At 34.9% G+C, this 25,607-nt stretch overlaps 6 protein-coding genes, 1 non-coding gene and 1 pseudogene across 10 annotated transcripts; 3 read left to right on the forward strand and 5 right to left on the reverse strand.

The window, feature by feature from the left end:
- The first annotated feature begins 634 nt into the window (after nt 1–634).
- LOC104790389 (uncharacterized) lies at nt 635–3,077 on the forward strand. Its single transcript, XM_010516139.3, has 5 exons — nt 635–1,244; nt 1,712–2,295; nt 2,371–2,433; nt 2,530–2,581; nt 2,676–3,077. The coding sequence occupies exons 1-5, from the start codon at nt 1,173–1,175 to the stop codon at nt 2,739–2,741; spliced, it is 837 nt and encodes a 278-aa protein (XP_010514441.1). The 5' UTR covers nt 635–1,172; the 3' UTR covers nt 2,742–3,077.
- LOC104790390 (uncharacterized) lies at nt 2,980–3,982 on the reverse strand. The gene has a single exon (XM_010516140.3). It carries the CDS (start codon nt 3,699–3,701, stop codon nt 3,204–3,206), a length of 498 nt encoding a protein of 165 aa, XP_010514442.1. The 5' UTR covers nt 3,702–3,982; the 3' UTR covers nt 2,980–3,203.
- Nucleotides 3,983–4,050: 68 nt separating this feature from the next.
- On the forward strand, nt 4,051–4,159 carry LOC147942245 (U2 spliceosomal RNA; annotated as a pseudogene).
- Nucleotides 4,160–4,221: 62 nt separating this feature from the next.
- On the forward strand, nt 4,222–4,467 carry LOC147942246 (RNase MRP). Its single transcript, XR_015560622.1, has one exon.
- On the reverse strand, nt 4,392–5,180 carry LOC104790391 (histone H3.2). The gene has a single exon (XM_010516141.3). The coding sequence runs from the start codon at nt 5,078–5,080 to the stop codon at nt 4,670–4,672; it is 411 nt and encodes a 136-aa protein (XP_010514443.1). The 5' UTR covers nt 5,081–5,180; the 3' UTR covers nt 4,392–4,669.
- A 1,024-nt stretch (nt 5,181–6,204) lies between these two features.
- LOC104790392 (succinate dehydrogenase [ubiquinone] iron-sulfur subunit 1, mitochondrial) lies at nt 6,205–7,923 on the reverse strand. Its single transcript, XM_010516142.3, has 2 exons — nt 7,017–7,923; nt 6,205–6,608 (listed from the first exon to the last, which is right to left on the reverse strand). Exons 1-2 carry the CDS (start codon nt 7,688–7,690, stop codon nt 6,443–6,445), a joined length of 840 nt encoding a protein of 279 aa, XP_010514444.1. The 5' UTR covers nt 7,691–7,923; the 3' UTR covers nt 6,205–6,442.
- Nucleotides 7,924–12,257: 4,334 nt separating this feature from the next.
- On the reverse strand, nt 12,258–15,997 carry LOC147942247 (uncharacterized). The gene is made up of 4 exons (XM_087455492.1): nt 13,897–15,997; nt 13,272–13,791; nt 13,091–13,190; nt 12,258–12,965 (listed from the first exon to the last, which is right to left on the reverse strand). Exons 1-4 carry the CDS (start codon nt 15,995–15,997, stop codon nt 12,258–12,260), a joined length of 3,429 nt encoding a protein of 1,142 aa, XP_087311618.1.
- A 6,153-nt stretch (nt 15,998–22,150) lies between these two features.
- Nucleotides 22,151–25,607, reverse strand: LOC104790393 (putative membrane protein At3g27390). Of its 4 annotated transcripts, XM_087455867.1 has the most exons (9): nt 25,396–25,547; nt 25,262–25,315; nt 24,911–25,099; nt 24,338–24,446; nt 23,937–24,263; nt 23,327–23,858; nt 23,039–23,234; nt 22,716–22,965; nt 22,151–22,608 (listed from the first exon to the last, which is right to left on the reverse strand). In XM_087455867.1, the coding sequence occupies exons 3-9, from the start codon at nt 25,002–25,004 to the stop codon at nt 22,350–22,352; spliced, it is 1,767 nt and encodes a 588-aa protein (XP_087311993.1). In that variant the 5' UTR covers nt 25,005–25,099; nt 25,262–25,315; nt 25,396–25,547; the 3' UTR covers nt 22,151–22,349. The 4 variants fall into 4 exon arrangements, with proteins under 4 accessions (XP_087311993.1, XP_087311991.1, XP_087311992.1 ...); XM_087455865.1 differs by lacking the exon at nt 25,262–25,315 and having other exon boundaries at nt 25,396–25,607; XM_087455866.1 differs by having other exon boundaries at nt 24,911–25,315; nt 25,396–25,568.

Consider the following 25,607-nt stretch of genomic DNA (forward strand, 5'->3'; position numbering starts at 1 on the left):
ATTGACTAGAAATTTGGTGTTTGATATTGATATATATATAAAGAAAAAAAAACGTCCAACGTTAATGTGGTCAGGTAATTAAAATATATGATAACAAAATAAAAATTTGATGATGTAATAAAATCTCTTACAGCATTTTTTTAATGATGTAATAAAAATTGACTAGAAATTTGGTGTTTGATATTGATATAAATACAATAAAAAAAAACGTCCAACGTTGATTTGGTCAGGTAATTAAAATATATGATAACAAAAAAAAATTGATGATGTAATAAAATCTCTTCATTTTCATTACGTTTGGATAGACCACTTTATCACTGTATTTACTTTCTATATACTACTATATATTTTTTATAAAAAAATCGGCTGACGAAAATAAATCTGTAAAGGTATAAATTGTCTTAATGACATTTCTTCTAATACTATGTCATCCATTACAAAGTACAAAACATACTACTACACAAGTAACGTTTTCATTCATAATTCACAAGAAAATCTAGATTTAAATTCTTTTCCTAAACATAAAAAAGCAAGTAATTTAATTTAATCCCTTTAATTATTCTTTAAATTAAATAGCATCCCAAAAATAGCTTAAAATAAAACAAACGTTTCATAAGTTTACAGAATTTCTCAGTATTTTTTCTTCCCCACAAGAAAAAAAAATTCAAAACTTTTATTTTCCCTTTCGCTTCAATTCTCAACAAACTACAATACCAACATCATAAAAAATCATATCCATTTCTATTCTGCAGTTTTAGTAGTAGAATTTTCATTCCCATCCTCAAATATAATAAATAAATGTGTTTGATTTTATCTTCTTCTTCTTCCCATCTCCTAGTTCATGGGACCCAGATCTAAAATATATTCTTCAGGACCTTTCCCCACCACATATACATATACTTGTGTCTGTCTTTAAGCTTTCTTCTTCTTCTTCTTTCAGAGAGAGAGAGAGAGAGAGAAAAAAAATCTCAGTTTCTTTCAACGGCGACACAACACAGAAACTATTTTTCTTTCAAATTTTTGAATTTCAATAGACGTTAGGTTGACGAGAAATATACTCTCCCGAGAAAAAAAAAAAAGAAAGAAAATTAAAATTATATTCTCCGAGCTGAGTTAGAAAAAAGCTTTTTTTTTTTTTTTTCAAATTATTTTTGGTATTGAGGGTTGAAGAAATGGGTGAATCTGCAGTTTTGGTTCATTCTTATTCGTTTGCTGCTCCTATTACCCGTAACGATTCTCATGAGGTTCGTTTTTTTTTTTCTTTCCTTTGTTCTTACGCTTTTTTTTTTCGTTGTTCTGGGAAACTTTTTGTGACTCGTAACGATAATTTTCCGGGAAAATTTGACGGATACTGGGCTGTTTATACGTTTTTTTATGAATACCCACGAAGAAAAATTTGACCTTTTTGTTATATTTCGCTTTTGGGATATTTTTCCTCTTAATGGAAATTTTCTCGGATTTTGCCGGAAAATTGAACATAAAGTTTCGTTTTTTTTGGTTTTTTTTTTCCCTTTTAATTACGATTGATGAAACAAAGAAACGATTTTGGATTTGTTAAATGTGTATTTTTTTCTAATAAATACAGTAATCGAACGATTGATGCATAAAGAAAACGTTTTTGGATTTGTTAAATTTGGATTTGAAATTCTCGGTTGCTTTTTCACTGATTTGTTTGTTGTTGTGTGTTTGTGTGTATTGGATTTGTTTGCAGGACAATACGCTACATGCGTTAAGCCAATCGATTTCATTTGGGAAGTTTATGACGGAGAATCTTGAGTGGGGGAAATGGTCAAGCTTTTCACATAAGAAGTATGTTGAAGAAGCTGAGAAATACTCTCGTCCTGGATCCGTTGCACAGAAGAAAGCTTTCTTTGAAGCTCATTACAAGAGAATAGCCGAAGCCAAGAAAGCTGCAACTGAAGAACAGCCGACGGTCACACCTGCTGAGGTTTTGCTTCATACTTTGGAAACACAGCCTCCTCCTCCTCCTCCACCGGTGATCAAGTATCAGCTAGATGAGGTTAATGATGATGATGAAGAAGGACCCAAAAGAAACAGTTTTCAGATTGATGATGGTGTTGTTTCGGATAGCAAGCCCGTGGTTGTTGATGGTGATGATGATGATAAGGAGGTTAAGAAGCAAGAGGAAGAGTTGTTGAAAGAGGATTGGTCTGTTGGTGAAAAGGAGAAGCAGAGGAAATCGATTACAAAGAACAGACCTGTGTTTAGATTGTCTCTAGAGAAAACTATCCCTCACAAATCTTTAGATGAGATCTCTTTAACAGAGAAAAGAAGGTAACAGTTTTGTGATTTCACATATTTGGTCTGGAGATATAACAGTCTTTTTATCTGATTGTTCACAAAATGCAGTGAAAGACCGATAACTCAGATTCAAGAAAAGCCGGTTCACCGCCAGAGATTTAGTCTCTTAAGGTAAGTCAGACTCTGTGTGTTTTCTTTCTTTCTTGTATTATGTTGATTTGTTTATCCTGGTTTTGATTATATGTTGTTTCTTTGTTATACCAACAGCTGTTTTAAGGGTAATGCTAAAACTCAAGATCAGAATCAAAGCAGTAATAAGGTAACGCTACTTTTTGTTGTTGTCTATTCAAATCTTATGTGGACATATCAAAAGAAGATGTTTCTCATTTCTCGGTTGTTTTCTTTTCGCGCAGAGAAAGACGGAGAAGAAGAAACAGTTTATGTGTCTTTGTTTGAAGGCAAAGACTGTAAGAGAATGAATAATCATAAGAAAGGTGAAAGAAAGCTTAAAGAACACACAGCTTTGGAAAACGTGTACACAGTCTGAAGGGCTGATGGGAGGAATAAAAAAGATCGATTTTCGAGTCACATACTCGATGGTTCGATCAAGCTTTTAGTGATAAAACCGCAACATTTTCGTTACGTAGATGGCACCGATTATGTTCTTTTCTCACCAGTTTGGAAAAGAGTCTTAGAGTGCAAATAGGAAGAAGAAAAAAAAAAACTGGAAATAGCTTCCTTTGTTTTGTTCTCTTTGAATCTTTGATATCTGTCTTATTACTATGTAATGAAGGAACACAACTCGAGTTTCTTGATTTGATGTGATCTTAATCTTGAAATTGGTAAAGCTACCAGCTTTACTTAAAAGATAATGTAAAGTAATCAAATGAACATTCACAAAAGAAAAAGGAAAAAAGCTGATCCACGTGAGGGAGACATCATTAGACCAAACACCAACCATCTTCTTCTTCATCGTCATCTTCTAACACATGTTCCGTCATCATCATCCCCACATCGTAAAAACTCATACTTTGACCATAATCAAGAGACCCACCATCTTCTTCTTTATCACTATTATCTCCATTACTCTCTGTCTTCACCGTTTCAAGTACTCCAGCTTCTTCTCCTTTTACTACATTGTCTTCACAGTTATGAGGATCCAAGAAACCAGGGAGATTCAAAACAGGATCGGATCCGGGGACAGTCTTGACCCTCCACGTCAGCAGTTTGTAGCTTGATGAAGCAATGTCGTTTGATCTCACCCAATGCACCTGGCCAGGCCACACTTTCCGGTGAGCTTTGGTCGGTTTAGATGGCGATTCGGTAAATAACTCAGAGGTTTGAGGTGAAGTCAAAGAGTTGACCGGTCTTGTGTTAAGCGGTGGTGGAAGAATCCGGTAACCTCTGACTAGACCATGTTGCCGACCTTGTCGTCTCATCTCAACCGTTGATATTTTAAAGAAAAAGAGAGAAAAGAGTTTTTGGAATTGGAAGTTAGCTTGAATGATATATAAGCCAAGAAGAAAAAGAGCTCTTTAATGGAGTCAAAAACGTAACATCCAACAACAAGAGTAGTTTGTGGATCAAGTCAATGAGTTGTTGTTGTAGATAACGTGCAAGTTATTAAATAATTCAACTTCTCTTTATCTTGCAATGACAGAACATGAATGTAGAATTTGAGATTTTGACATTATTACTTTTGTATATTTGTCCCACATCGTTTAGCTAGCTTACTTTAAGTCGTTTTATCTTCAAGTATATAAAAGATGTCGAGCCAAAGTCCAAATCATACCTTTCTCGGCCTTTTGGCTAAGATCAAGTGTAGTATCTGATACGAGAGTCATCGACTCTTGTGATATTAATTATTTAATTTATTAGAACTCGCTTAATATCCCACATCGGTTAGTTGAACTATACCAAGTCAGTATATATAGTTGTACAAATGAGGAAGAGTAACAAATGTTATTGGACGAAGTGAATGGGTCTAATGGGCTTGTCTAAGTTCCGACCCAGGAAAGTCCCCGGGCCACTTATCCGCAGAGATGCGGCCTCGGTAACGAGAGAGTCATACGTTGGAGAGATTTAAAAGCTGAGACGCGTGTGAGGAGCTTCTCTCCGCCGATGATATCATGGCCGTTTGTAAAACGACAGTTATTCACCTGGTCCTTATCGGATTAACTGAACGGGGCTTACGTTTCAATGAAAAACAACTTTTTTTATTTGCAAATTTCTCATTAGATTAGAGTTACCAAATCGAATTGAAGATTTGTTCTCAAAAAATAGCAACAGACAAAAAGGAAACTAAGATTAAATATTCCATTTGGGCATTTCATCGAACACATGGAAGACACTTCTGAACAAAAGACTACGAACACAGAGAAAATATAAAAAAAAACTAATCTTCTTCTTAAGCCCTCTCACCCCTAATCCTCCTTGCGAGTTGGATATCTTTAGGCATAATCGTAACCCTCTTAGCATGAATGGCACAAAGGTTAGTATCCTCAAACAAACCAACCAAGTAAGCCTCAGCTGCTTCTTGGAGAGCCGCGACTGCACTGCTCTGAAACCTCAGATCCGTCTTGAAATCTTGAGCGATCTCACGAACGAGTCTCTGGAACGGAAGCTTGCGGATCAAAAGCTCTGTGCTTTTCTGGTATTTCCTGATTTCTCTCAGCGCTACTGTTCCGGGACGGAATCTGTGTGGCTTCTTCACTCCTCCGGTGGCAGGAGCTGATTTCCTCGCCGCCTTCGTCGCGAGTTGCTTCCTTGGAGCTTTTCCTCCGGTGGATTTTCTAGCTGTTTGCTTGGTTCTAGCCATTTGCGAGTTCTTGAGAGCTTTAATGATTTTTGAGAGACTTGTGTTTGATTGATTGATTTACAGAGAGTGAGGTTGAGATGTGATTTTTATACTAATGGAAGAGACGAAGTGTTTTGTTCTCGTCCGTTAGATTATTTTGCATATCAACGGCTACGATTGTTTGTGTCTTTGCGATCCCCGTCGTATGCTGAGTAACCAATCAGAAGGATTCTCTTAGCGTTGAGGGGATTGCACAAGTGGATAATTTTGATACGTGTCAATGATGACGTGTTGTAATGATGTGTACTGATTTCAAAGACTCCGAGTGACACAGAGGCGTTTCATCTTACGTCGTCGTTTCGTTTGCAAGTAAATTTAGATTTTAGCTAGCATATTTTTTGATCGGTTTCATTCTTTGATATTTTAGGATGTGTTCATAATTTTTATTTGATGAACAGATTGCAAAACTTTGTTGGTTTAAACAATCCAGAGATTGAGATCTCTTTCACTAATAGAAGCACAATTATATATACTGATGTTTTAAATCTTTATGCATTTCTTTTGTCACATGTACATGAATGAGTTCAAAGGCTCTCAAACTCGGCAACACTGAACACAGACCGGAGGCTGTTTTTCTATGTTGCAGTCACAGCAAGATGTTTCGCAATCGTTGTTGCAGCCTGCACATGAAGAACAACAACAAAACATGTAAAACTTTTTTTGTTTCTACAAGAGCTTTCTTTCAAGTTTCTACTTGCTTTGTTTCTAGAGCTGGAGCTATGTACCTTTCACAGTGATAAACAGAGACTCCTCATGTTCCTGAGAACTCGGGAAGAACTGAAACTGTTTGGTTGCTAGAGCAATAACAAGAGTTGCTCTACCAATAATGACCAAAGAAACAAAGAACAGAGCTAGTGTTGTCGGTGTCATCTTTCTTTCTGCCACTACTCAGTACTTGCAGTTATACTAATGCAGTCAAGGAAGTTGAACAACCAAATTGATTATTGTGATCTTTACTAAGAGTAAGGCACTATGATAATATATCACGTTGTGTTCATGTGTTGACAAGGAAGGGACACAAGTAGATGAATGTTTTTATACAAAGCCAATACAGATGGAACACAAAAGAGTAGATGATAAGTAGATGAGGTTTAAGTTTCCTTGAGTTTTATTACTTAAAAAGGAGGTTTTTTCAGCAAGATACAGCCACAAAACCCCATCTACTTGGGATGACTTGCTCAAGAGATTTTAGAAACGCTAATATTTGGCAACAGAAATACAATAATGAATTGAAAAATCTGAAGGTTTTGTGAAGATTATTAGCTTCAAACGTTAAAGGGTGATGAGTTTCCCAACTGAGTACCGCACACAAACTTAGCTGTTTCAACGCTGAAGTTGCTTGATGTGTGTGATCTGTTTGCCTGGGTTCAAACCCTTTGGACAGGCACGGGCACAGTTCAAGATCGTATGGCAACGGTAAAGCTTGAACTCGTCATCAATAGCCTCAAGTCTTTCCTTAGTGTACTCATCACGACTGTCGCTTATCCACCTGCACACATATCAACAAGTCTCTCTTGTCAAAAACACATCGAAAGATCAAATTTTTATCTACATGACCCGGTTAGAATCAATCAGCTTCCTAAACCAAAACATTGAAAATGTGATTTCACCTAAGATAGCAAAAACGACTTGAATGAACCATCATAAATGAAATCAATGCAGCTAACACTAAGATATACAAATCTTCACCAAACCATCCATGCAAATTCTAAAATCAGATTCTAACACCAAGACAGCAAAACAGACTTGAATGAAGCACCATAAGTGAAATCAATGCAGCTAACAACAAGATATACGAATCTTTCCAAAGCAAATTCCAAGATTAAAGTTTCTAAGTCATACAAAACCAAACTTATATACCAAACAATTAAAACAATTCTATCATTCTTTCACTTACCTATTAGCATGTAGCAAAGCAGCAGGGCCAAGGTAAGACTCAGGGTTCCACCAGTAACTAGGACAAGAAGTGCTACAACAAGCACAGAGAATACACTCATACATCCCATCAAGCTTAGCTCTATCCTTCTTACTCTGCAAAATCTCCTTCCCAGGAACAGACGGAGGAGTCTTCCTCTTCAACCACGGCTCAATACTCTTATACTGATTATAAAAATTGGTCATATCCACAACCAAATCCTTAATCACAAACATATGAGGCAACGGTGTAATCGTCGTCTCCGATGCTCCATCTTGAATCTTCGTTAAACAAGCAAGTCCGTTACATCCATCAATGTTCATAGCACAAGAACCACAGATACCTTCACGGCACGATCTACGAAACGTGAGAGATGGATCCATCTCGTTTTTGATCTTAATCAACGCATCTAACACCATTGGACCACAATCCTTGAGATCGATCTGGTAGTTTTGAAGCTCTGGCTTCCCTGGGTTATCTGGATTCCATCGATAGATCTGAAAATTCTTCAATTTCGACTCTCTTCCGCCGCCAGACGAAGCTTTCGTTTCCGCCTCCGCTCCTGAAGAAGTCCATCTCGCCGGGATTAACCTCGCCGCCGTGGTTAATCTCGACGGCTTCGTTCCAACCAATCTTCCGATCAAACCAGACGCCATTTTTTTTTTTTTCCTCGGAGAAATCTGAAAATGACTAAAAAAATTATTCAAGTATTTATATTTTCAGGAGATAATTAATTTTTAATAACCCGAAATTAGCTAGAATTGACGATTTAGAGAGATATAAAATATATATATATATAGAGACACAGAGGATTAGCTACGTGTGCATATTGTAGTTGTGAGGCTTTAGGTTCATCTACGTAGAAGAGCCGTAGATCTTTTGAATAAGTAACGTTTCGAAAGATTCTGACCGTTCATTATTGATACCGACTTAAGTTAATCGTGGCCAACACACGACTGGATATTTTCAAAGGCGCGTGCTCGTCTCGAAAAGTGTAATACACGTGGCTTTATTTGGTAGGATGTTTTCACCTAATGGAGAAAAAGAGGAGGACTAGAAGACTGCGTCCCGTTTCTAAAGAGATAACGAGCACGTTGTGCAGTTCTTGATCACTTTTCAGTTTATGTCTTCGGAAATGTGGGAGGCTGGGAGCCGAAGAGCCAAAAGTTCAATTTGTTCAGACGATGTTGATAAAAAGGAACTTTTTTTTTTTATTTTTTTTAGAATTCCATAAACAGCTATAACAATGTTATTGTAACAATGGAACATTAGTGAGTAAATTACAAAAGAAGAAGATGAAAGATGATTTGATAAAATCGTCCTTATAATTGTTACTTAATGTTGTTTACCTTGACAAAACTAAAAAGAAAAAAGAAGGATAACTACACAAAGTATAGAAGAATACATGGTCACACATACCAAGTATACTATTGTATCCTTAACTGACTCCGGCGAAGTCCTACGTTGACTCCGGCGAAGTCCGACGTTGACTTCGGTGTTGACCAAAAAAATGTATTAATTTTTTTCTATTAAAACTCAAAAATAAGAAATATTATGTAAACATTTTTGTTTTTTCATGATTAAAAAATATATTCAGTTCAATATCTAAATATTTTTATATATCTCTAACTTATTCATTCTTAAAATTAGTTTATTTTTATTTTTAAAGCTAAAATAATTATTAGTTATAAATCTTTGATAATAAGATTATTTAAATACTACAAAATCATAAAATCAAAGTCAACTACTTTCATTATAAAAAATAATATGCAAAAGGTTGAGTATATGACTCTTTACTTTATAGTTTGCATAGTAAATGTTGTATAAAATTTTAGATATTTTTACTATAAAATTTGCATACTCTTAATAACATGTATACAACAACAAAATAAATTCACAATATTTACTTCTAACATATAAAAGATAAATATACAAAAAAATTGATTTTAGCTAAACAATATAGAGGGTATGTTTGCAAAAAGGTATAAAATAAGAATATTTTTGCAAATATCTTTACATTACATCTTGGAAATAATTATCAATGATTTTTATTCACTACAAGAAAATGAGTCCAATGCCAAAGAAATTTTTCTGGCAAATGCTCTGAATTTGTGGCAATAGGAACATTTACCAGAGATTGCCACAAATAAATAGTGTGGCTATAGGGTCGTTACAAAAAATAAACTGTGGCAATATCTGGCAATTTTACCACGAAATGCCACAACGTTATTTTGCGGTAAATTTGTCACGATCTAACCAAGAACCGGTTCTGGCAACTTTGCCACGAATTGTCACAATATTTTTGTGGTAACTTGTCATGAATATACCAGACAATAAGTTCTGGTTAATTTACCACAAGTTTACCTGCCACACATTCTGGCAAATTTTGCAACGAATTGTCACATTACTTTTCGGGTAAATTGTTATGAAAGTGTTAGAAAATGATTTCTGGTAAAATTGCCACAAATGACACACAAACAGCTTTTGTGGTAATTAGTCACAAAGCAGCCATGATTTTAGTGTGGTAATATTGCCAAAGACTGCCACAAAACATTACGTAAAAATTTTACCACGAATTACTAATTGATTATTTTTGGTAAAATTATTTAATGAATTATTGTTCGTTTTAATTTTATTATTAGTAAACAAATTAATAACATAAATAATCTTAAACATGATATATATATTACAACAAAAAGTTGTTAGAGTACCTAATTTCCCAAGAAGCGTTATATATTACATTGAAAAAGTTGTTAAAAGTACTAATATTCCATAAATTAGGCCTAATAAAACACATCTTAATTACTCATTCACTTCTTCAAAGATGCTTGGAAGGTTTTGGTTTGGTAGATCCGCAAGGTTGACTGGGATATGTGAGTCACTTTGAGCTCCAGTTGATGAAGATCCGTTAGATCGAGTTGCAGGAGGTGTAGTTATCGGCATGAGTGTAACTGGATCTATGCCGTTAACACGTAACAACATGTTTGTCGCTCGCCTGAAAGTCTCATTGTTCTCCTCCATGGACTTTTTCATGGAACTCACGGTCTCTTCCATCATAGTAATCCTCTCATCCACGGCTAAATTTCGTGCAAAAGAAGTGGCTGGGGGAACCCCTGGATCAGCGTTGAAGTATTGCAAAGATCCAAGACCATAGATACGACCTTTGCTATTCGTAGCCGTCTGAAATGAGAAAGATAAAGTTTGAGCCTTATGCAACAAAAATATTCCAAAGCGTAAGAAGATCAATGATTACTAACCAAACAAACGTCAATAAATTTCATTCTAGTAGTGAGAAACAATTTTTTATTAAGTACTTAAGAAAGTTTAAAAAAATTAACATATATGGGAATTTATCCAAGTATTATTTACCTCCAAGTATGCAGCAGTGAGCTGATGCGAGGAAGGTACAACTAAGGTTGATCCAGTTTCACCAACATTTGTTTCATTTGTACATCGCTCCATAGCCAAAGACATCGCCGTTTTGACGAACTTCTCTGCACGCTTATCAACAAATGTCCCATCTTTTTTCGTGTGCGTTTCCTTTACTAATGCCGTAATTGATGGCCGTACACCACCAGCTGCAACTGTCTAATGAAGAAAAAATAAGAGTCAAAACTAGTAATCTTAAAACAAAATTTAAACTATACAGTCACATACCATCTCATGTTCGATTCTAACAATTTTTTTAGCCCCAGCAGTGTGGAAATGTGGGTTAGCTTTTCGGTTCAGTGAGTTTTTTTTGCACTTCTTGATGCTTTGTTCAGTCTCCCAAATTTGCAGCATGTGGTCCCAGTCATTGTCGCTAATGTATTCCGGCTTATTTCCTGCTAACTTTCTTTGGCTCACGCGACTTGATATAGATCCCTTGCAGTGTTCCTCCCAAGCACTAAACACAGCAGCCTCATGTACATCATCCCAGCAGTATTGTTGCTGCAAAAGTACAGGGACTAATGTGATAGTAGTATTCATTATTAAATCCATCTAAAACAAACAATAAGAAAACATACCACGAAACTCGACCACCACATGTTTTTTTTTTCTTGGGGAACCATACGAAAATTCCACCATGGTCCCCAAAAATTTGCTTTCCAAGTTTTACGGATGTCTTTGGTGACTTGAGGGTGAATATCAAACCTATATAACACATAGAAAGTATATTGGTTACACATAAGTTAAACTAATAACATAATGTATAAAGGAACTGTGTTTACCATAAAGTTCCGTTGAGCTTTTCTGGGTGCAAATGTGGCATGTTACGTCTAGCTGGTGCATTCTTCAATTCAGCGAGACTTGCAGTGGTATAAGCTGCAGTAGTGGAACTAACTGACCCAATTGCTCCAGGAGGCAGGATATCATCAGAAGTCCGAGAAGCTCTTTGGAAGGAGTAGCCACCACGACGAGAATGATTCATATTCGCAGCTTTGTTCAGAAAAGAAAATATGAACATTAAAATTGAGTTTCTATTTACTCTAATAGCCAAAATGATAGAGATAAGAACATTAATCATCTCTATTGGTTATGGTCTCTTGCACACATGAAAAAAATTGATCTTTTAAAATTGGGACCTGGTAGTACGAAGAAATAAACATTCGCCCCCACATCAATATTCAACAAATTGTTTTCTAGGTGGAATTAACAAAATACAAAGCTTTAATTTTCCAGATTTGAAGAACTAAAATTTTCATCCTTTCTCTGTTCAACGACAAACAACAATTAAGAGAGAGAGAGAGAGAGAGTTACAGATACTGAGACAACAAAGAGACGGTGGTACTGGAGTAGCGCAGAGGCCAGGAGGAGAAACAGAGATGCAACAAGGAGATAATAGAGACAGGAACGAGAAGAGACGGCGACGACAAGGAGGAGAGACGGTGAGAGGATGAAAAGAGATGAGACGGACGATCAGTGCTAAGAGAGCCAAAGATGGTGTTTAGAATTCGGCGAGGGTTTTCTCCTTAGGTTAAGTAGAAGAAAGTAAAATAATTAAGAGGGAAAAGAATTGCGGGAATATAACCCGGGAAGGGAAAATTTCACTGCCACATATGTGATACTCGTGGCAATCTATAAAAATTAGAAAATAAATTAGTAAAGTTTGTCTTTTAATTAAGATCAAAAGAACATGCAGATACATAGAAGAACTAATTTAGATATGTAATTCATATATATTACAATATGAGTTGACCACAAATATATATATATATATATATATATCATTCATCGTGATCTTCAGTCTTCACCATCATCATCATCTTCACTTGAATCAGAATCAGAATCTGAATCAGTGTCATCCAAACCATCTTCAGAATCATATTCATCGTCGGCATGATCAACCAATAAAGACTCGTACTCATCTTCATCCTCGACTGCAAGTGTATCAACTTGCAAAATACCACTTGTTGCCACAACATGATTATAATTTTCATCTTGTAAAGCGGTTTGAATAACTTCTGTAGATTCTAAAAAGTTTCTCGGAACAACTTTTGTAGATGTCCACCAATTGTCTCTTACGTTATCACGCAACCGAGGATACGGAATAAAACAGACTTGATCACATTGCTCCGGTAAAATATAAGGATCATATTTCTCATATTGTTTAAGGGGCAAAACATCAACAATACCTGACGGATGTCTGCGCATTCCATGACCAAGTCTGTTGTCAAACCATGTGCATTTAAAAACCATAGCTTTGAGCCCAACAACACCATGATACTCAATCATAAGTATCTCCTCAATAAGTCCAAGATACTCGGTCTCCGTTGTTCCACGGACACATACACCATAATTATGCGTTTTTTTAGTATGTCCATGGTTGTGGGTATGGTAGTGGTATCCGCGTGAGTAATACATTGGCCAAGTAGTGAATTGATGGTTTGGACCTTGTACAAACTCAAGCATCCAAAACGGGAATACATATGACGCACTAGCATCGTTCATCTGTACCAAAATTATATATATATATATATATATATATGATTAGATTAACTGAAAATTAATATATTTATATAAACTCATCTATATATATATATATATATATATATATTATTAACTACAACACTTACATAGTCTCTACACCATTCCGCAAAATGTTTTTCTTTTGCTTTATCCATTTCTTTTGAAGTAATATTTGGTATGCTCAGCGTCATATACTCCTCGAACATCCTGTGTACATTTAGAAATTAGTGGCAAATTTTTTATTATCTAATAATATGTATAACTGAAAATTAAAGAAACAAAGAATACCTCTCATACGGTGTAAATTCTTCACAATTGAGTAGTAAAAATGTTTGAAGCACGTTATAATCTACATCAGTAAACCATTTACGTTTTGGTTTTCCACTTACTCGTCCTTCTTGCTGGAAGATGCTCGGTACATTGGGATATGAGTAGGTGAATTTTACTTCACCAGAAACTTCAGATGTATCTAAAGGTTTACGAGGCAAATAATTGGCCATCACATTGGAAATCTCTTCGTTCACACATTGAGCAACTATCGAACCTCCAATGCGTGCCTTATTTTTTACCTTTTTTTTTAAATGATACATGTATCGCTCGAACGGGTACATCCACCTATATTGGACTGGACCACCTAAAGCAGCTTCATCAGGAAGATGCACAGGTAAATGTTCCATGACATCAAAGAATGACGGGGGGAAAATTTTCTCAAGATTGCAAAGCTTCACAGAAATATTTTCTTTTAATACCGCAACATCTTCAGTCCTCAACATCTTTGCAGATATATCTCGAAAGAAAAGTGAAATATCTACAAAAAAAAGTTTTTTTTATAATTAATTATATTTATTTAATTTACTAATTGCAGCACATACTATGTTTAATTCTTAAAATTATTATAGAATTAATTTAATACCTGAAATAGCTGTGTGGATAGCTTCGGGCAGTAGCTCTAAAAATGCAATAGGCAGAAGTCGTTGCATGATCACATGACAATCATGACTTTTAAGGCCTGATAGTGACCAATTATTTAAGTCAACACAACGTGAAAACTTTGAAGCATATCCGTCTGGAAATTTTATCTCGTTTTTCATCCATGTTAAAAATTTCTGTTTACCATCCTTTGATAATCTGAATTTTGGAACAGGTGCTTTTCCATCAGGAGTAACCTCTAAATCCGGTCTTCGGCAAATGGAAGGAAGATCCATCCTAGATTTAACGTTATCTTTTGTCTTCCCTGGAACATTCAGCAATGTCTTAATGAGATTGTCGAAGAAATTTTTTTCGATGTGCATGAAATCGAGATTGTGTCGAAGAAGTAGGTCTGCCCAATACGGCAAATCCCAGAATATACTTTGCTTCACCCAGTTATGATAATCACCATATCCTGTGATAGTACGAGCAGGGTTATCATGACCTTTTCCTCCACAATCGACAGTTCTGAACACCCCTTCAATGCTTCTTATCCTCTCATAAAGAATTTCCTCCCCAGATAACCATGTTGGAGGATCATCGTGCATTGATTTTCCCTTTCGAAATGCTCTTAAATTCCGCCGGTAAGGATGATCTTTAGGCAAGAATACTCTATGACAATCAAACCAACTGTGTTTTCTTCCATTTGGCAACCAAAATGACTTTGTTTCTTCTAGACAATACGGACAAGCCAATCTACCATGTGTAGTCCAACCCGAGAGCATACTGTATGCGGGAAAATCACTAATTGTCCACATCAATGCAACACGCATCTTGAAATTTTGATTTCTTGACACATCGTAAGCATCCACACCGTCGCTCCACAAAAACTGTAGTTCTTCAATTAATGGCTGCAAAAAGACATCTAGGCTCTTCTTCGGATGTTTCGGCCCTGGAACTAATATCGCTAGAAAAAAATATTCCATTTTCATACACATCCCGGGAGGTAAATTGTATGGTGTTAATATAACTGGCCAAACCGAGTGTGTCTGACCGTTCATACCAATTGGATTAAATCCATCTGTTGATAAGCCTAGATAAACATTACGACTCTCATAAGCAAATTGTGGATATACCTTCTGAAAATGCTTCCATGCTTTTCCATCAGAGGGGTGATGCATCTCTCCTTCCGGGGATACATGTTCTGCGTGCCATCTCATATGTGATGATGTTGTCTCTGATTGGTACAATCGCTTCAACCGATCTCCAATAGGCAAATAAAACATCCTCTGCTTGGGTATTCTTTTACCTTTTCCACTATACGGAAGAAACCGATCTTTTTTGCAGAACCGACATTGCAATAACTCTTTATCTCCTCCCTTCCAAAAAAGCATACAATTATCTTCGCACACGTCAATCTTATGACAAGGCAATCCAAGTGATCGACTCAACTTCTTTGTCTCGTAGTATGACTCAGGAGCTTTATTGGGTGACGGAAGGACTGTTTTAAATGTTTCAGATATTTCATCCAAGCATGCCTCAGCTAGATTGTAAGTGGTCTTCCAATTCAGTATTTTTGAGGCGAGATACAATGGAGAAATTCCATCATGACACCCTTCGTAAAGGGGTTGATTCACTGCTTCAAACGCATGAAAGCCGCTATCATGGTATCTCTCTTCAAAATTTGGCTCCACCATATTTTCTTGAATTGTTGCATCGTCAAATAACATGTGAACATCTTCATTTGGATCATAAGAATGATCAACAGCCACTGGACTATTCTGGTGATCACTCCAAGTTTCTTGTTCAACTGGGCAATGACTTGTTGATGCTTTGCAACTTTCTCCATGATGCGTCCAAACATAATAATTCTCTGTAAATCCCTTCAAGTATATGTGCTTCTCAACGATATCGGTGTGGCGACGCTTTTGGTTTTTACACTTGGAACACGGACATAATAAATTCCCTCGTTGTCGATAAGATGGTTGATTACGAGCAAAAGATAAAAATGCATGTATCCCATCTACGAATTCATTTGATACACCTCCTCGCTCTTCATCTAACCTTCTATACATCCATTCTCTTGAATTAAAAAAATCAGACATTTTTTTGTGTTTAGTTTTGTTTGTTTTCTGATCGAATCGGTGGAAGATAATATAGTGGTTTTATTTTGCCATAACATTATCATGAATAAACAAAATAATATATTCACCACTACTGCCATGACATGATAACACAAAGACTTTAAAAAAAGAGTAACAAATAGCACAGATTATTCGATGCAGAGTTAAAATATTTTCATATGCATTATTAGATTGGACTTGTCGAAACTGAGTTTTGTCACTTAGTTATTTGCCACAACATTATCAGAATTACTTCGTGGCAAACTATTGTCACGAAAATTGCCAGAGACGTTTGTTGTTACAATTAGCCACAAAATGCCACGTTAGTCTATTTTGGTAAATTTGCCAGAAAAAGTATCTTACTAATATGTGGCATTTATTGACACGACATTTTCTGTTAATTCATGGCAAATATTGCCAGAAATTGCCACAAAGTTTTTGGTCGTGGCAAATTTGACACGATTTACCACAAAAAATGAAGTAATATTTAGGTGTGGCGATATTGTGTCAAAATGGTGGTAAATGTTTTTTGCCACAAACAGCTTCTGGCAATTTTCTGGTAATATCACATTTTTCTTGTAGTGATTTAACTATTAGTTTATGTTTTAAAAATAAAAATTAACTAATTATAAGAATGAATACATTTGAGATATATAAAAATATTAATATATTGAATTGAATATGTTTTTTAATCATGAAAAACTATTCATGATTTAATATATTTTTTTTTAAAAAATTTAGAATACAATTTTTTTAGTCAACGCCGGAGTCAACGTCGGTCTGCGCCAGAGTCAATCGAGCGGTGTACCGGATTGTATGTCTATGGTGTTGACCACATAACGTCATATAGTTCATGCATGTGACCATATAATACATATATTTCGTGTAGTTGAGGATACAATAGTATATTTGGTATGTGTGACCATGTATTCTCTTATACTCCGTGTAGTTAACCATCTTTTTTCCAAACTAAAATTATGAACAGTGTCATAAACAAAAAAGACGTCCTGAAAAAACTTTACAAGGGATGACATATGGAAGTACGTAGCACATATCCCACACAACACGTCCTATGTTTAAATGATATCTACACTACGGGATGCCACCCCTCAAGCACAAACCAACCAAGTAAGCCTCAGCTGCTTCCTGGAGAGCCGCGATAGCACTGCTCTGAAACCTCAGATCCGTTTTGAAAATCTTGAGCGATCTCACGAATCAGTCTCTGGAACGGAAGCTTGCGGATCAAAAGCTCGGTGCTTTTCTGGTACTTCCTTATCTCTCTCAATGCCACTGTTCTGGGACGGAATCTGTGTGGCTTCTTCACTCCTCCGGTGGCCGGAGCTGATTTCCTCGCCGCTTTTGTTGCGAGGAAATTGAAGCTTTAATGGTTTTTGATTGCTGAGAGAGTCAGAGAGAAACTGTGTTTGATTGATTTACAGAGAGTGAGGTTGAGATGTGTTTTTTTATATTAATGAAAGAGACGAAGTATTTGCGGAAATTGCTATTTTTCTAGACACCATTAATTGTTGTTTTCAGTTTTTTATATCACTAACCATTCAAAATTTTCTCCTAAAATCACTCCTTTTCAAATGTCATAAAATCTTTGAAAGATTTTTCCAATACATCACTAAAAATAATAGATGTAATCAATCACAAGCAGCATCACATTGTTTCTTCATCAATCTTGAAAACTTGCATTTTTTCTTCATCAATCTTGAAAACTTGCATTTTTTTCTTCTGTTTTGTGTCTACTGGTAGTCATGATTATGATGAGCCTTTGAATTATCATTGTAGTTGAAGTCCTTTTTATCTGCAAATTTAGATTAAAATGAAAAAAATAAATCTAAACTTTAGAATATTTTAATCAGTTAAAATAATAATTGTATGTGTATTCAACAGAAAATGTTAGATTACCTTACTTTTTTCTTGACAAACCGTGATGGCAGATCCACAACTCCAAAATTTCTTTATCGCCTATGTGCATTGCTGCGAAACAATGTTCATGATGGATTTGTTGATTAATGAACAAAAATGATAACATAATGAGCAATTAACCATAGTTATGAAACAGAAAACTTAAAAACAATAAAATAAAGAAGAGGCCAGAGAGAATATATGTTTACAAAGGCTGAAAGAATTGACAAAGATTTGTTACAAGAATTTTGTTTGGAGATAATATAGTAGCTTTTTGTTTTTTTTTTTTTGGTCAAAAAAGATAATATAGTAGCTTTAAAGAAGGTTGTCGGCAAAAAACAAAGATCGTGGGTGAGAAAAGAAACAAATCAGAAAAATCATATAATTAGTGTTAACAGTTATAAATTTATTATATTTAAAAGTCAGTATCTAAAACAATCTACGATTGTAGATGAGAAACCCAATTACACTAAAACCTCTATAAATTAATAATGTTGGGACCAAGATATTTTATTAATTTATAATGATATTAATTTATAGATATATTTTTAATTGTTTAGTTTAATAAAAATAATGAATTGAGACAATTTTTGCAAAATAAGATAAGAATTTTGGATGTTGTAAATTTTATGGTATTGGAATTGAATGTGAAATAATTAAAAAATATTATTGACAATGAATTACAAATATTATAGACAAATTCACTTATACATATGACATAAATATTCAAATTTATGAATAAGAATATCTATTCTCGTATTTTAATAGTCTATCAAACTATGAAAATGTAAATGATGCATATTTAGAAATTGAAAATTTTAAAAAATTTTAGCTGTTTTATGAAATGTTATAGAATATTTTATATCATTATAGTTTGAAGATACAACATAACAATTGTTTTATATATATGAGGTTTAAGAGAAACATAATTTACTATATCAGCATCTAAATATATATATATATATGTAAATTTACATGATTATTAATTTATGATATTATCGGAACCATATTTTACATGGGGATTTCAAAAAAAATATTATCTTATTATCTTATCGAATTTTGTTAATTTTTACACTGTCCCGACTTGGGACTAGCAAAATTTATTAATTTATAGTGTTTATTAATTTATAGAGTATTAATTTATAGAGGTTTTACTGTATAAGGTTAACGGAGATTTGTGATAATCTCAAGATAAAGAATCAAATACAATATATATATATATATATATATTATATATATATTTTTAATTTTATTAGACATGTAATTTTTTATATAATAATTAGGATTTATTTTATATCTATATATTATCTTCTAAATTACGTTAGACTTTTTCAAAATATATATATATATATATATATATATATATACATAATTGATTAATGATATTAATATAATTTATTTTAACATCAGTCAGTTTTGATTGATGTAAATATTGTATTATTTAAAAAATGATTTTACTAAAATGAATAGACTATACATCACTTATCTAAATGATGTAAATTTATATTTTACTAGATGGACTCGCCCGATGCGCGGGTTTAAAGTTATATAAATTAAATTAAATTTAACAAAAATGTATTAAAATTTGTTGTATGTTATTTGTAAATTTTATTTTTGTTATAACAGACTGATTTATATCCATTTACAAATCTTTTATGTATGTTACTATTAAAAGTATATTTTTTACACCTAAATATACTCTATGTTACAAATATATTATTTATCACCACCTAGAAAATGTCTATATAAACACATTAAGCCAACTATTTTACTTTCACTTATGCATAGTTTTTTTATTACTAAAATTGTTGGTTCAAAAAACATTTTTGAATAAAAAACATATTACATAATATACTAATCATTGATGTATCATCACAATAATGTATGATCACCATAATGAAAACCTCGGCTCCGCCCTCATCTCAGATGGAGAGAACCTTGCGTCCAACTTCCTCCACCATGGAGAGAACCTTGGCTCTGCCTTCCTCCATTGGGGAGATAACCTTGTGTCCAACCTTCTTCACCATAAAGAGAAACTCGGCTCTGCCCTCTTCATATGTAGAGAGAACATGTTCACGTCCTTTTGCTATATCAAAATAGCTTACTCCGACAACCAATGAAAGTAAAAACATTTTTCTAACGTAACAAAATCTTTTGATAGTAACTAATGTTAAATTTTCTGATGTATTTGTGATAGTAACTATGCCAAAGTGAAAGTAAAATAGTTGGCTTAATGTGTTTCTATATTACATAATATACTAATCAATGTTGAATCACATAATAATGTATGATCGCCATGGAGAAAACCTCGGCTCCGCCCTCATCCGTTATGGATAGAACCTTGCGTCCAACCTCCTCTACCATGGAGAGAACCTTGGTTCCACCTTCCTCCCTTTGGGAGATAACCTTGCGTCCAACTTCCTCCACCTTCCTCCCTTGGGTAGATAACCTTGCGTCCAACTTCCTCCACCTTCTTCCCTTGGGTAGATAACCTTGTGTCCAACTTTCTCGCATAGCGAGAACCTCGGCTCTGCCCTCCCCCTGTGTGGAGAGAAAATGTTCACGTCTTTTTGCTATCTCAAAATGGCTTGTTCCGACAACCAATGAAAATAAAAATCTTTTTCTAACGTCACAAAATCTTTTGATAGTAACTAATGTTAAATTTCCCACTGTATTCGTGAAAGTGTCTTTGATACACCATGACGAAGCCTCTGTCTCTGTAATGCCTCAACCGCCACATTGCTTAGTGAGCCCATGTCCACTCTCAGTCCATGGGCCCACTCTGAATTGACATACATAAGCTTGCTTTGGTTGTCTTGTGAATCTTCTTCACCATTAATCTGTTCCTCACAAGTCTTTAATCTGCCAACAATGTCTTTGAAAGTAGTTGTTTTTAGATCAAGGACCTGCTCAAGTGCTGCAATTATATGTATGTGCTTCTTTCTTGGCAAGCTTTTCAGAAAGTTCTTCACAATCTTCGTTTCTTCAATGATTTCTCCTAGTGATGCTGATTTTGTGGAGATCTCTGAAAGTTTACCAACAAAGTTGTCAATAGTCTCGGTTTCCTTCATCTTTATTCTGTCAAACTCGGCCATGAGAGTCTGCAGTTTTGCTTCTTTGACACGATCAGTGCCCAGGTTCTTTGCTTTGATGGAATCCCATACACCTTTAGCGGTAACTTGATCACCAACTTGTAAGATCGTAGACTCATGTATGGATTGGAAAATCAGGGCTCTGCCAAGGTCATTATTTTCTGGTTCCATTGTTCCAGGATCAATTGCCTCCCAAACCTTGTGAACACGCAACGCAACATCCATTCTCATTGCCCACACTGTATAATTGATTGAAATTAACATAGGGCATTGTATGGACGATGGTGGCGTATTCTCCTTTGGCTTTGGTATGTTGCTTGCAGCGGTTAATTCACTCATGATTCGAATATCAAACCTAGAAGCTCTGATACCAAATCTATTTTTAGGAAGAAAGATTTAGAACAAAAATATTGTTTTAAGAATACAGTAAAACCTCTATAAATTAATAATATTGGGACCAGGAAAATCTATTAATTTATAGAGGTTTTAGTTTCTCGATAAATTAATAATTATTAATTTATAGAGAGACTTTCCTAATTTGATAAAAAATATTAAAAATAAGATTTAATGGTTATAACTAATATTTTTATAAAATCAATTACAATGAAAATAACAATTATCATGTTTTGACGATAGCACTCAAAGATTTTTATACAGTAAAAATATCAAAAATGAACTCTAATAAAAATTAATGTGTCGATATGTACATATATCTGGATAATTCTATATAATTATTAATTTATATTATTGATGGAACCATATATTTACAAAGGATTTTCAAAAAAAATATTATTTTATTATATTATCGAATAGTGTCCAAAATTACAATAGTCCAAACTTGGGACAAAAGAAATATATTAATTTATAGAGGTTATTAATTTAACGAGTATTAATTTATAGAGTTTCTACTGTAACTCTCTTATTAGCTTAAATAAAATAACTCAAAACTTTAAGCTCTCCCTCACAATCTATAAAACTCTTTCTCTCAAATCTCTCTTATGGTATACCACACTTTGGCAACTCTTTATGTAGAGAGAACTAGAACACAATTTCCTAATCCAAAACAGGTAAACTAACTTATTTAGATATCTCCTAAATAGAACTATTTCTAATTGGATTAGAGTTTTCCTTTTTCCTTAAACAGCTTTCTTCTTCTTCAAACTTAGCCCAACAGATTTGACAAAATCGTTCGTATCATTTGTTACTTAATGTTGATTACCTTGACAAATCTAAATTTATGAACAATCTTTACAAGGAATGACAAGTATGGGGAGCAAGAACCAGAGACATATCCACACAACACGACGTCCCATGGGCCATGGCCATGTTTAAACGATATCTATATTCCGTGAGACACCCTTTTGCGATTCTTGATCGGATCCATTGACACTCCCTTTTCTTCTGGATGATCTCTGACTGAATATTCGAGTAATTATCTTAACCGAACTTGACGGCTCTGTTATAGATTCGTCCTTCACCGAACTGTTGTCTTTCAGGTCCAAATCGTCCGATAGTTTCTTCACTAATGCCACAAAATGTCTACGAAATGTTGGATATCTTGACACCGTTTTCATTAGCCCTTGAATCCTAATAAAAACACACAAAGACATGAAAAAATATTTTGTTAAGGAAAAAAAAAACAAAACAAAAGTGTTTAACAAACAAAGATCAAATCTTAAAGGCGGTTCTTTTACCTGCGAGCAAATGCATCAAGTTCGGCTCTTTTACGCTCGGTGAGAGGAGGAGATACGGAAATTGCACTCGAGCTCTTTAGCCTCTCTGGATCTCCAAATAACAAAACTAATCTCCCGAGGTACTCTTCTTCTTCCTCGGACAAGTTTGTAGCTTTCAGTTGCTCCTTTAGTATCAAAAACGGATGCAGAAACCAATCAAAGAAGACGTCTTTTGGTCGGTTCATGGTAGTTATTTCAGTTACACCGTCACCTACACAAAACATGCAGACATATATAAATCACACTTATATGAAAATATATAGAAAAAAATAGAATTTTTTTACTTAGTAACAAGCCAGAAGAATTGGCTTTGACGGAGCGTAGAATCTCATGAAGAAGCCCATAAGCAGGTAAACCAACACTAATCACTTGGCTGCCTTTACTAGATCTCGCTTCTTCGATATCTTTCGAAATTATCAGTCCTTTTGTAGCCAAAACTTCTCCAAATGTCCTACATTGAACAAAGAGCTCATACAACAGCTGCACACAGACATTCAAACAGTCAAAAAAAACGACAAAAGATATGATTTTTCAAATTTTGGTTTTGGTGAATATTAGGCATGTGTGCTTACATCGAGAGGCTTAATATCAATCATAGGGACTCTGACTGATCCTGCTCTCATCGATGATGCGTTCTTGACAGAGCCTAGTCTTGGTACAGGACCAGAAAAAGGCGTTGGTTCCTCTTCGTTTCTTCGATATTTTGGCCTTGGGAAACAAGATCCTTCAGGCATGTCAAGTATATCAGTGCTATACTCGTCGTAAATGGACACAGAAGCAACTATGAAACAGAGTCCATAGTAAAAAGAAGATTCTTGATATGATACTACTCCTGCATAAGCACCGAGGAAGATACTAGAGACAACTGATCCAATAACCGCGCCTGTGACAGCCAAAGGCCAGAGTAAGATCACGAGGCCTGCAATGGGAACACACATTGTCTCCAAGAATGGACCTTCCCGTCCAATTAAGTCGTGAAACAAACGGTGCCATCCTTTGAACAGCATGTAAGGGCTTTTGCATATGGCTACAAGTGAGATCACAGGGAAATCGACAAGAATCCCGAGAACTGAAACTACCAAAGCCCCTGGAAGTTGAAGTAGCCTGAGGATAGATAAGAGGATGTAAAGTAAGGCGCTATGGAATAATTGGTTTCACAAGAATGAGCAATATAATAAATACCTTATTTCATAAAGTGTGCGATCAGGGCAACATTGTTTAAACTCATCCATGAGTGAGAAGTATGAGTGAAAGCAAACATCTTTAAAATCGCAGACAACGGTGAAGCTGCGTTGGATGACGCTCCAAGTTCCATCATAAAAGCAATGGAGAAACGGGTAAGGCTTGCCCTCGCCAACAGCATCAAAGGTGGCAAAAATTGGGGAGAGAAAACCATATAAAGCTCCTCCCAAAACACTCCCCACAATACTAAGAATCAACCAGAGAATTATGGCTGCAGGAAGACATAGGCATAGAAAGAGCTTCAAGATTGGTCCTACTTGTTTGGCACTGCATGTTAGATGAACCAGAATTAGCGCGTCATCATCGAGAGAGATAGCAAAAGGGACTGAGGAGTTGGTTACCTCAAGATTGAACAGAAAGTCCAAACAATGTGGACGGGCAAAAGACTCAGTATGACCGCAGAGTTGCCTATAGTCACAATGAGGCAGACGAGTGGGCACAAAATGATACCTAAGCAACAAAGAAAGAGCATTTCAGATCAGAAAAAAAAAACCACTCCAAGGCATTAAACTAGTGAATATGATTAGAACAACTTCATTGACAAGAAAACACTAGTGTTGATTTAAGATGACTACTAAATGATGAAAACAGAACTCCTACGTTCAAACATTAGTATGTAAAAAAAGACCAAGTAAAAGTCATGAGAAAGAACAATTAAGGAACCAGATAAAAGTCAACAACCATGGTAAAGAAGTCAAATCCTTTGTTGAGTTAATGTTCTTACCAGAAGACAAAATCAGTCTGAATAAATTGGAAAAAAAATGGGCTTAAAGAAGTAGAAAATCATAGAAACTTTAGACCTTTAAGTAGTGTATATAGTTCATAAAAGAGTGCCATCATATCATATTTAAGTGCCAGAAATAGAAACAATGATATAACTGAAGTAAAAGATTTCACTTTAGTAAATTTCATACCTTTGATGAAACCCAGAAACAGCAATCCAATGAAATAAGGAAGAAAGAGTAAGAATTGAAACAAAGAAGCTCGAAATCCTTCTGGAGGCTCCATTGAAAATTGGAATTGAATCTTTCAACTATACTCACAAACTTAACACAAACCCATCTCAAGAACCATTCAGCACCTTCTTCTATCTGAGATATATACTATTAAAAAAAAAAAGCGAAACTTTTGGTATCGATTAAACTCAAAAAGGAAGTAAACAAACAAGAGCTGGAGTTTTTTCTTATTTACGAAACTCTCTGCAACACACAAGTCTTTGAAAAACCAAAACAAATCTTGCTCTGATACAGCTTTAAAAGTCTCACATGGGTTTTACAGATTTGAGTTGAGGGATTTGCGGTTAAGAAACCGTTTCTCTTCTTGATAAACACAAAAAAAAAAAAAAACGATTAAAAAAAAAAATCAAAGGACGAGAACCAAAACGCAAAAAGAAACTGACCTTTTTTTTTGTCCGAAAAGTCTTACGAGGAAGAAGAAGATGTTTTTTTCTACTTATGTTCTGTTTGGTATATGCGGCTTTGAGGTAAACTCATTAGCGAATACTTAAATTTACAGATGGAGGTCAAAGTCATGAATGAGATCAAACGAGACGCCCTGAAAATAACGAAATTCGCAGTTTAAAAATTCGCTTTTTTTTATTTATCTTATTAT

This window comes from Camelina sativa, chromosome 6 (genome assembly GCF_030686135.1).
Source record: "Camelina sativa cultivar CO46 ecotype springtype chromosome 6, ASM3068613v1".
NCBI classification, from domain to species: Eukaryota; Viridiplantae; Streptophyta; class Magnoliopsida; order Brassicales; family Brassicaceae; genus Camelina; species Camelina sativa.

Bases quoted from the DNA above. Each gene is read 5' to 3' on its own strand.
- LOC104790389 (XM_010516139.3), top strand. From the start codon at position 1,173: ATGGGTGAATCTGCAGTTTTGGTTCATTCTTATTCGTTTGCTGCTCCT. The intron at 2,434-2,529 runs GTAAGTCAGACT...TTATACCAACAG, and splicing joins CAGAGATTTAGTCTCTTAAG to CTGTTTTAAGGGTAATGCTA. The intron at 2,582-2,675 runs GTAACGCTACTT...CTTTTCGCGCAG, and splicing joins AGAATCAAAGCAGTAATAAG to AGAAAGACGGAGAAGAAGAA.
- LOC104790390 (XM_010516140.3), bottom strand. From the start codon at position 3,701: ATGAGACGACAAGGTCGGCAACATGGTCTAGTCAGAGGTTACCGGATT.
- LOC104790391 (XM_010516141.3), bottom strand. From the start codon at position 5,080: ATGGCTAGAACCAAGCAAACAGCTAGAAAATCCACCGGAGGAAAAGCT.
- LOC104790392 (XM_010516142.3), bottom strand. From the start codon at position 7,690: ATGGCGTCTGGTTTGATCGGAAGATTGGTTGGAACGAAGCCGTCGAGA. The intron at 6,609-7,016 runs GTAAGTGAAAGA...ATATGTGTGCAG, and splicing joins GCTTTGCTACATGCTAATAG to GTGGATAAGCGACAGTCGTG.
- LOC147942247 (XM_087455492.1), bottom strand. From the start codon at position 15,997: ATGTCTGATTTTTTTAATTCAAGAGAATGGATGTATAGAAGGTTAGAT. The intron at 13,792-13,896 runs GTATTAAATTAA...TTTTTTTTGTAG, and splicing joins TATCCACACAGCTATTTCAG to ATATTTCACTTTTCTTTCGA. The intron at 12,966-13,090 runs GTAAGTGTTGTA...ATTTTGGTACAG, and splicing joins CGGAATGGTGTAGAGACTAT to ATGAACGATGCTAGTGCGTC.
- LOC104790393 (XM_087455865.1), bottom strand. From the start codon at position 25,004: ATGGAGCCTCCAGAAGGATTTCGAGCTTCTTTGTTTCAATTCTTACTC. The intron at 23,859-23,936 runs GTATTTATTATA...ATCTATCCTCAG, and splicing joins CGCACACTTTATGAAATAAG to GCTACTTCAACTTCCAGGGG. The intron at 23,235-23,326 runs GTAAGCACACAT...GTCTGTGTGCAG, and splicing joins TTGATATTAAGCCTCTCGAT to CTGTTGTATGAGCTCTTTGT.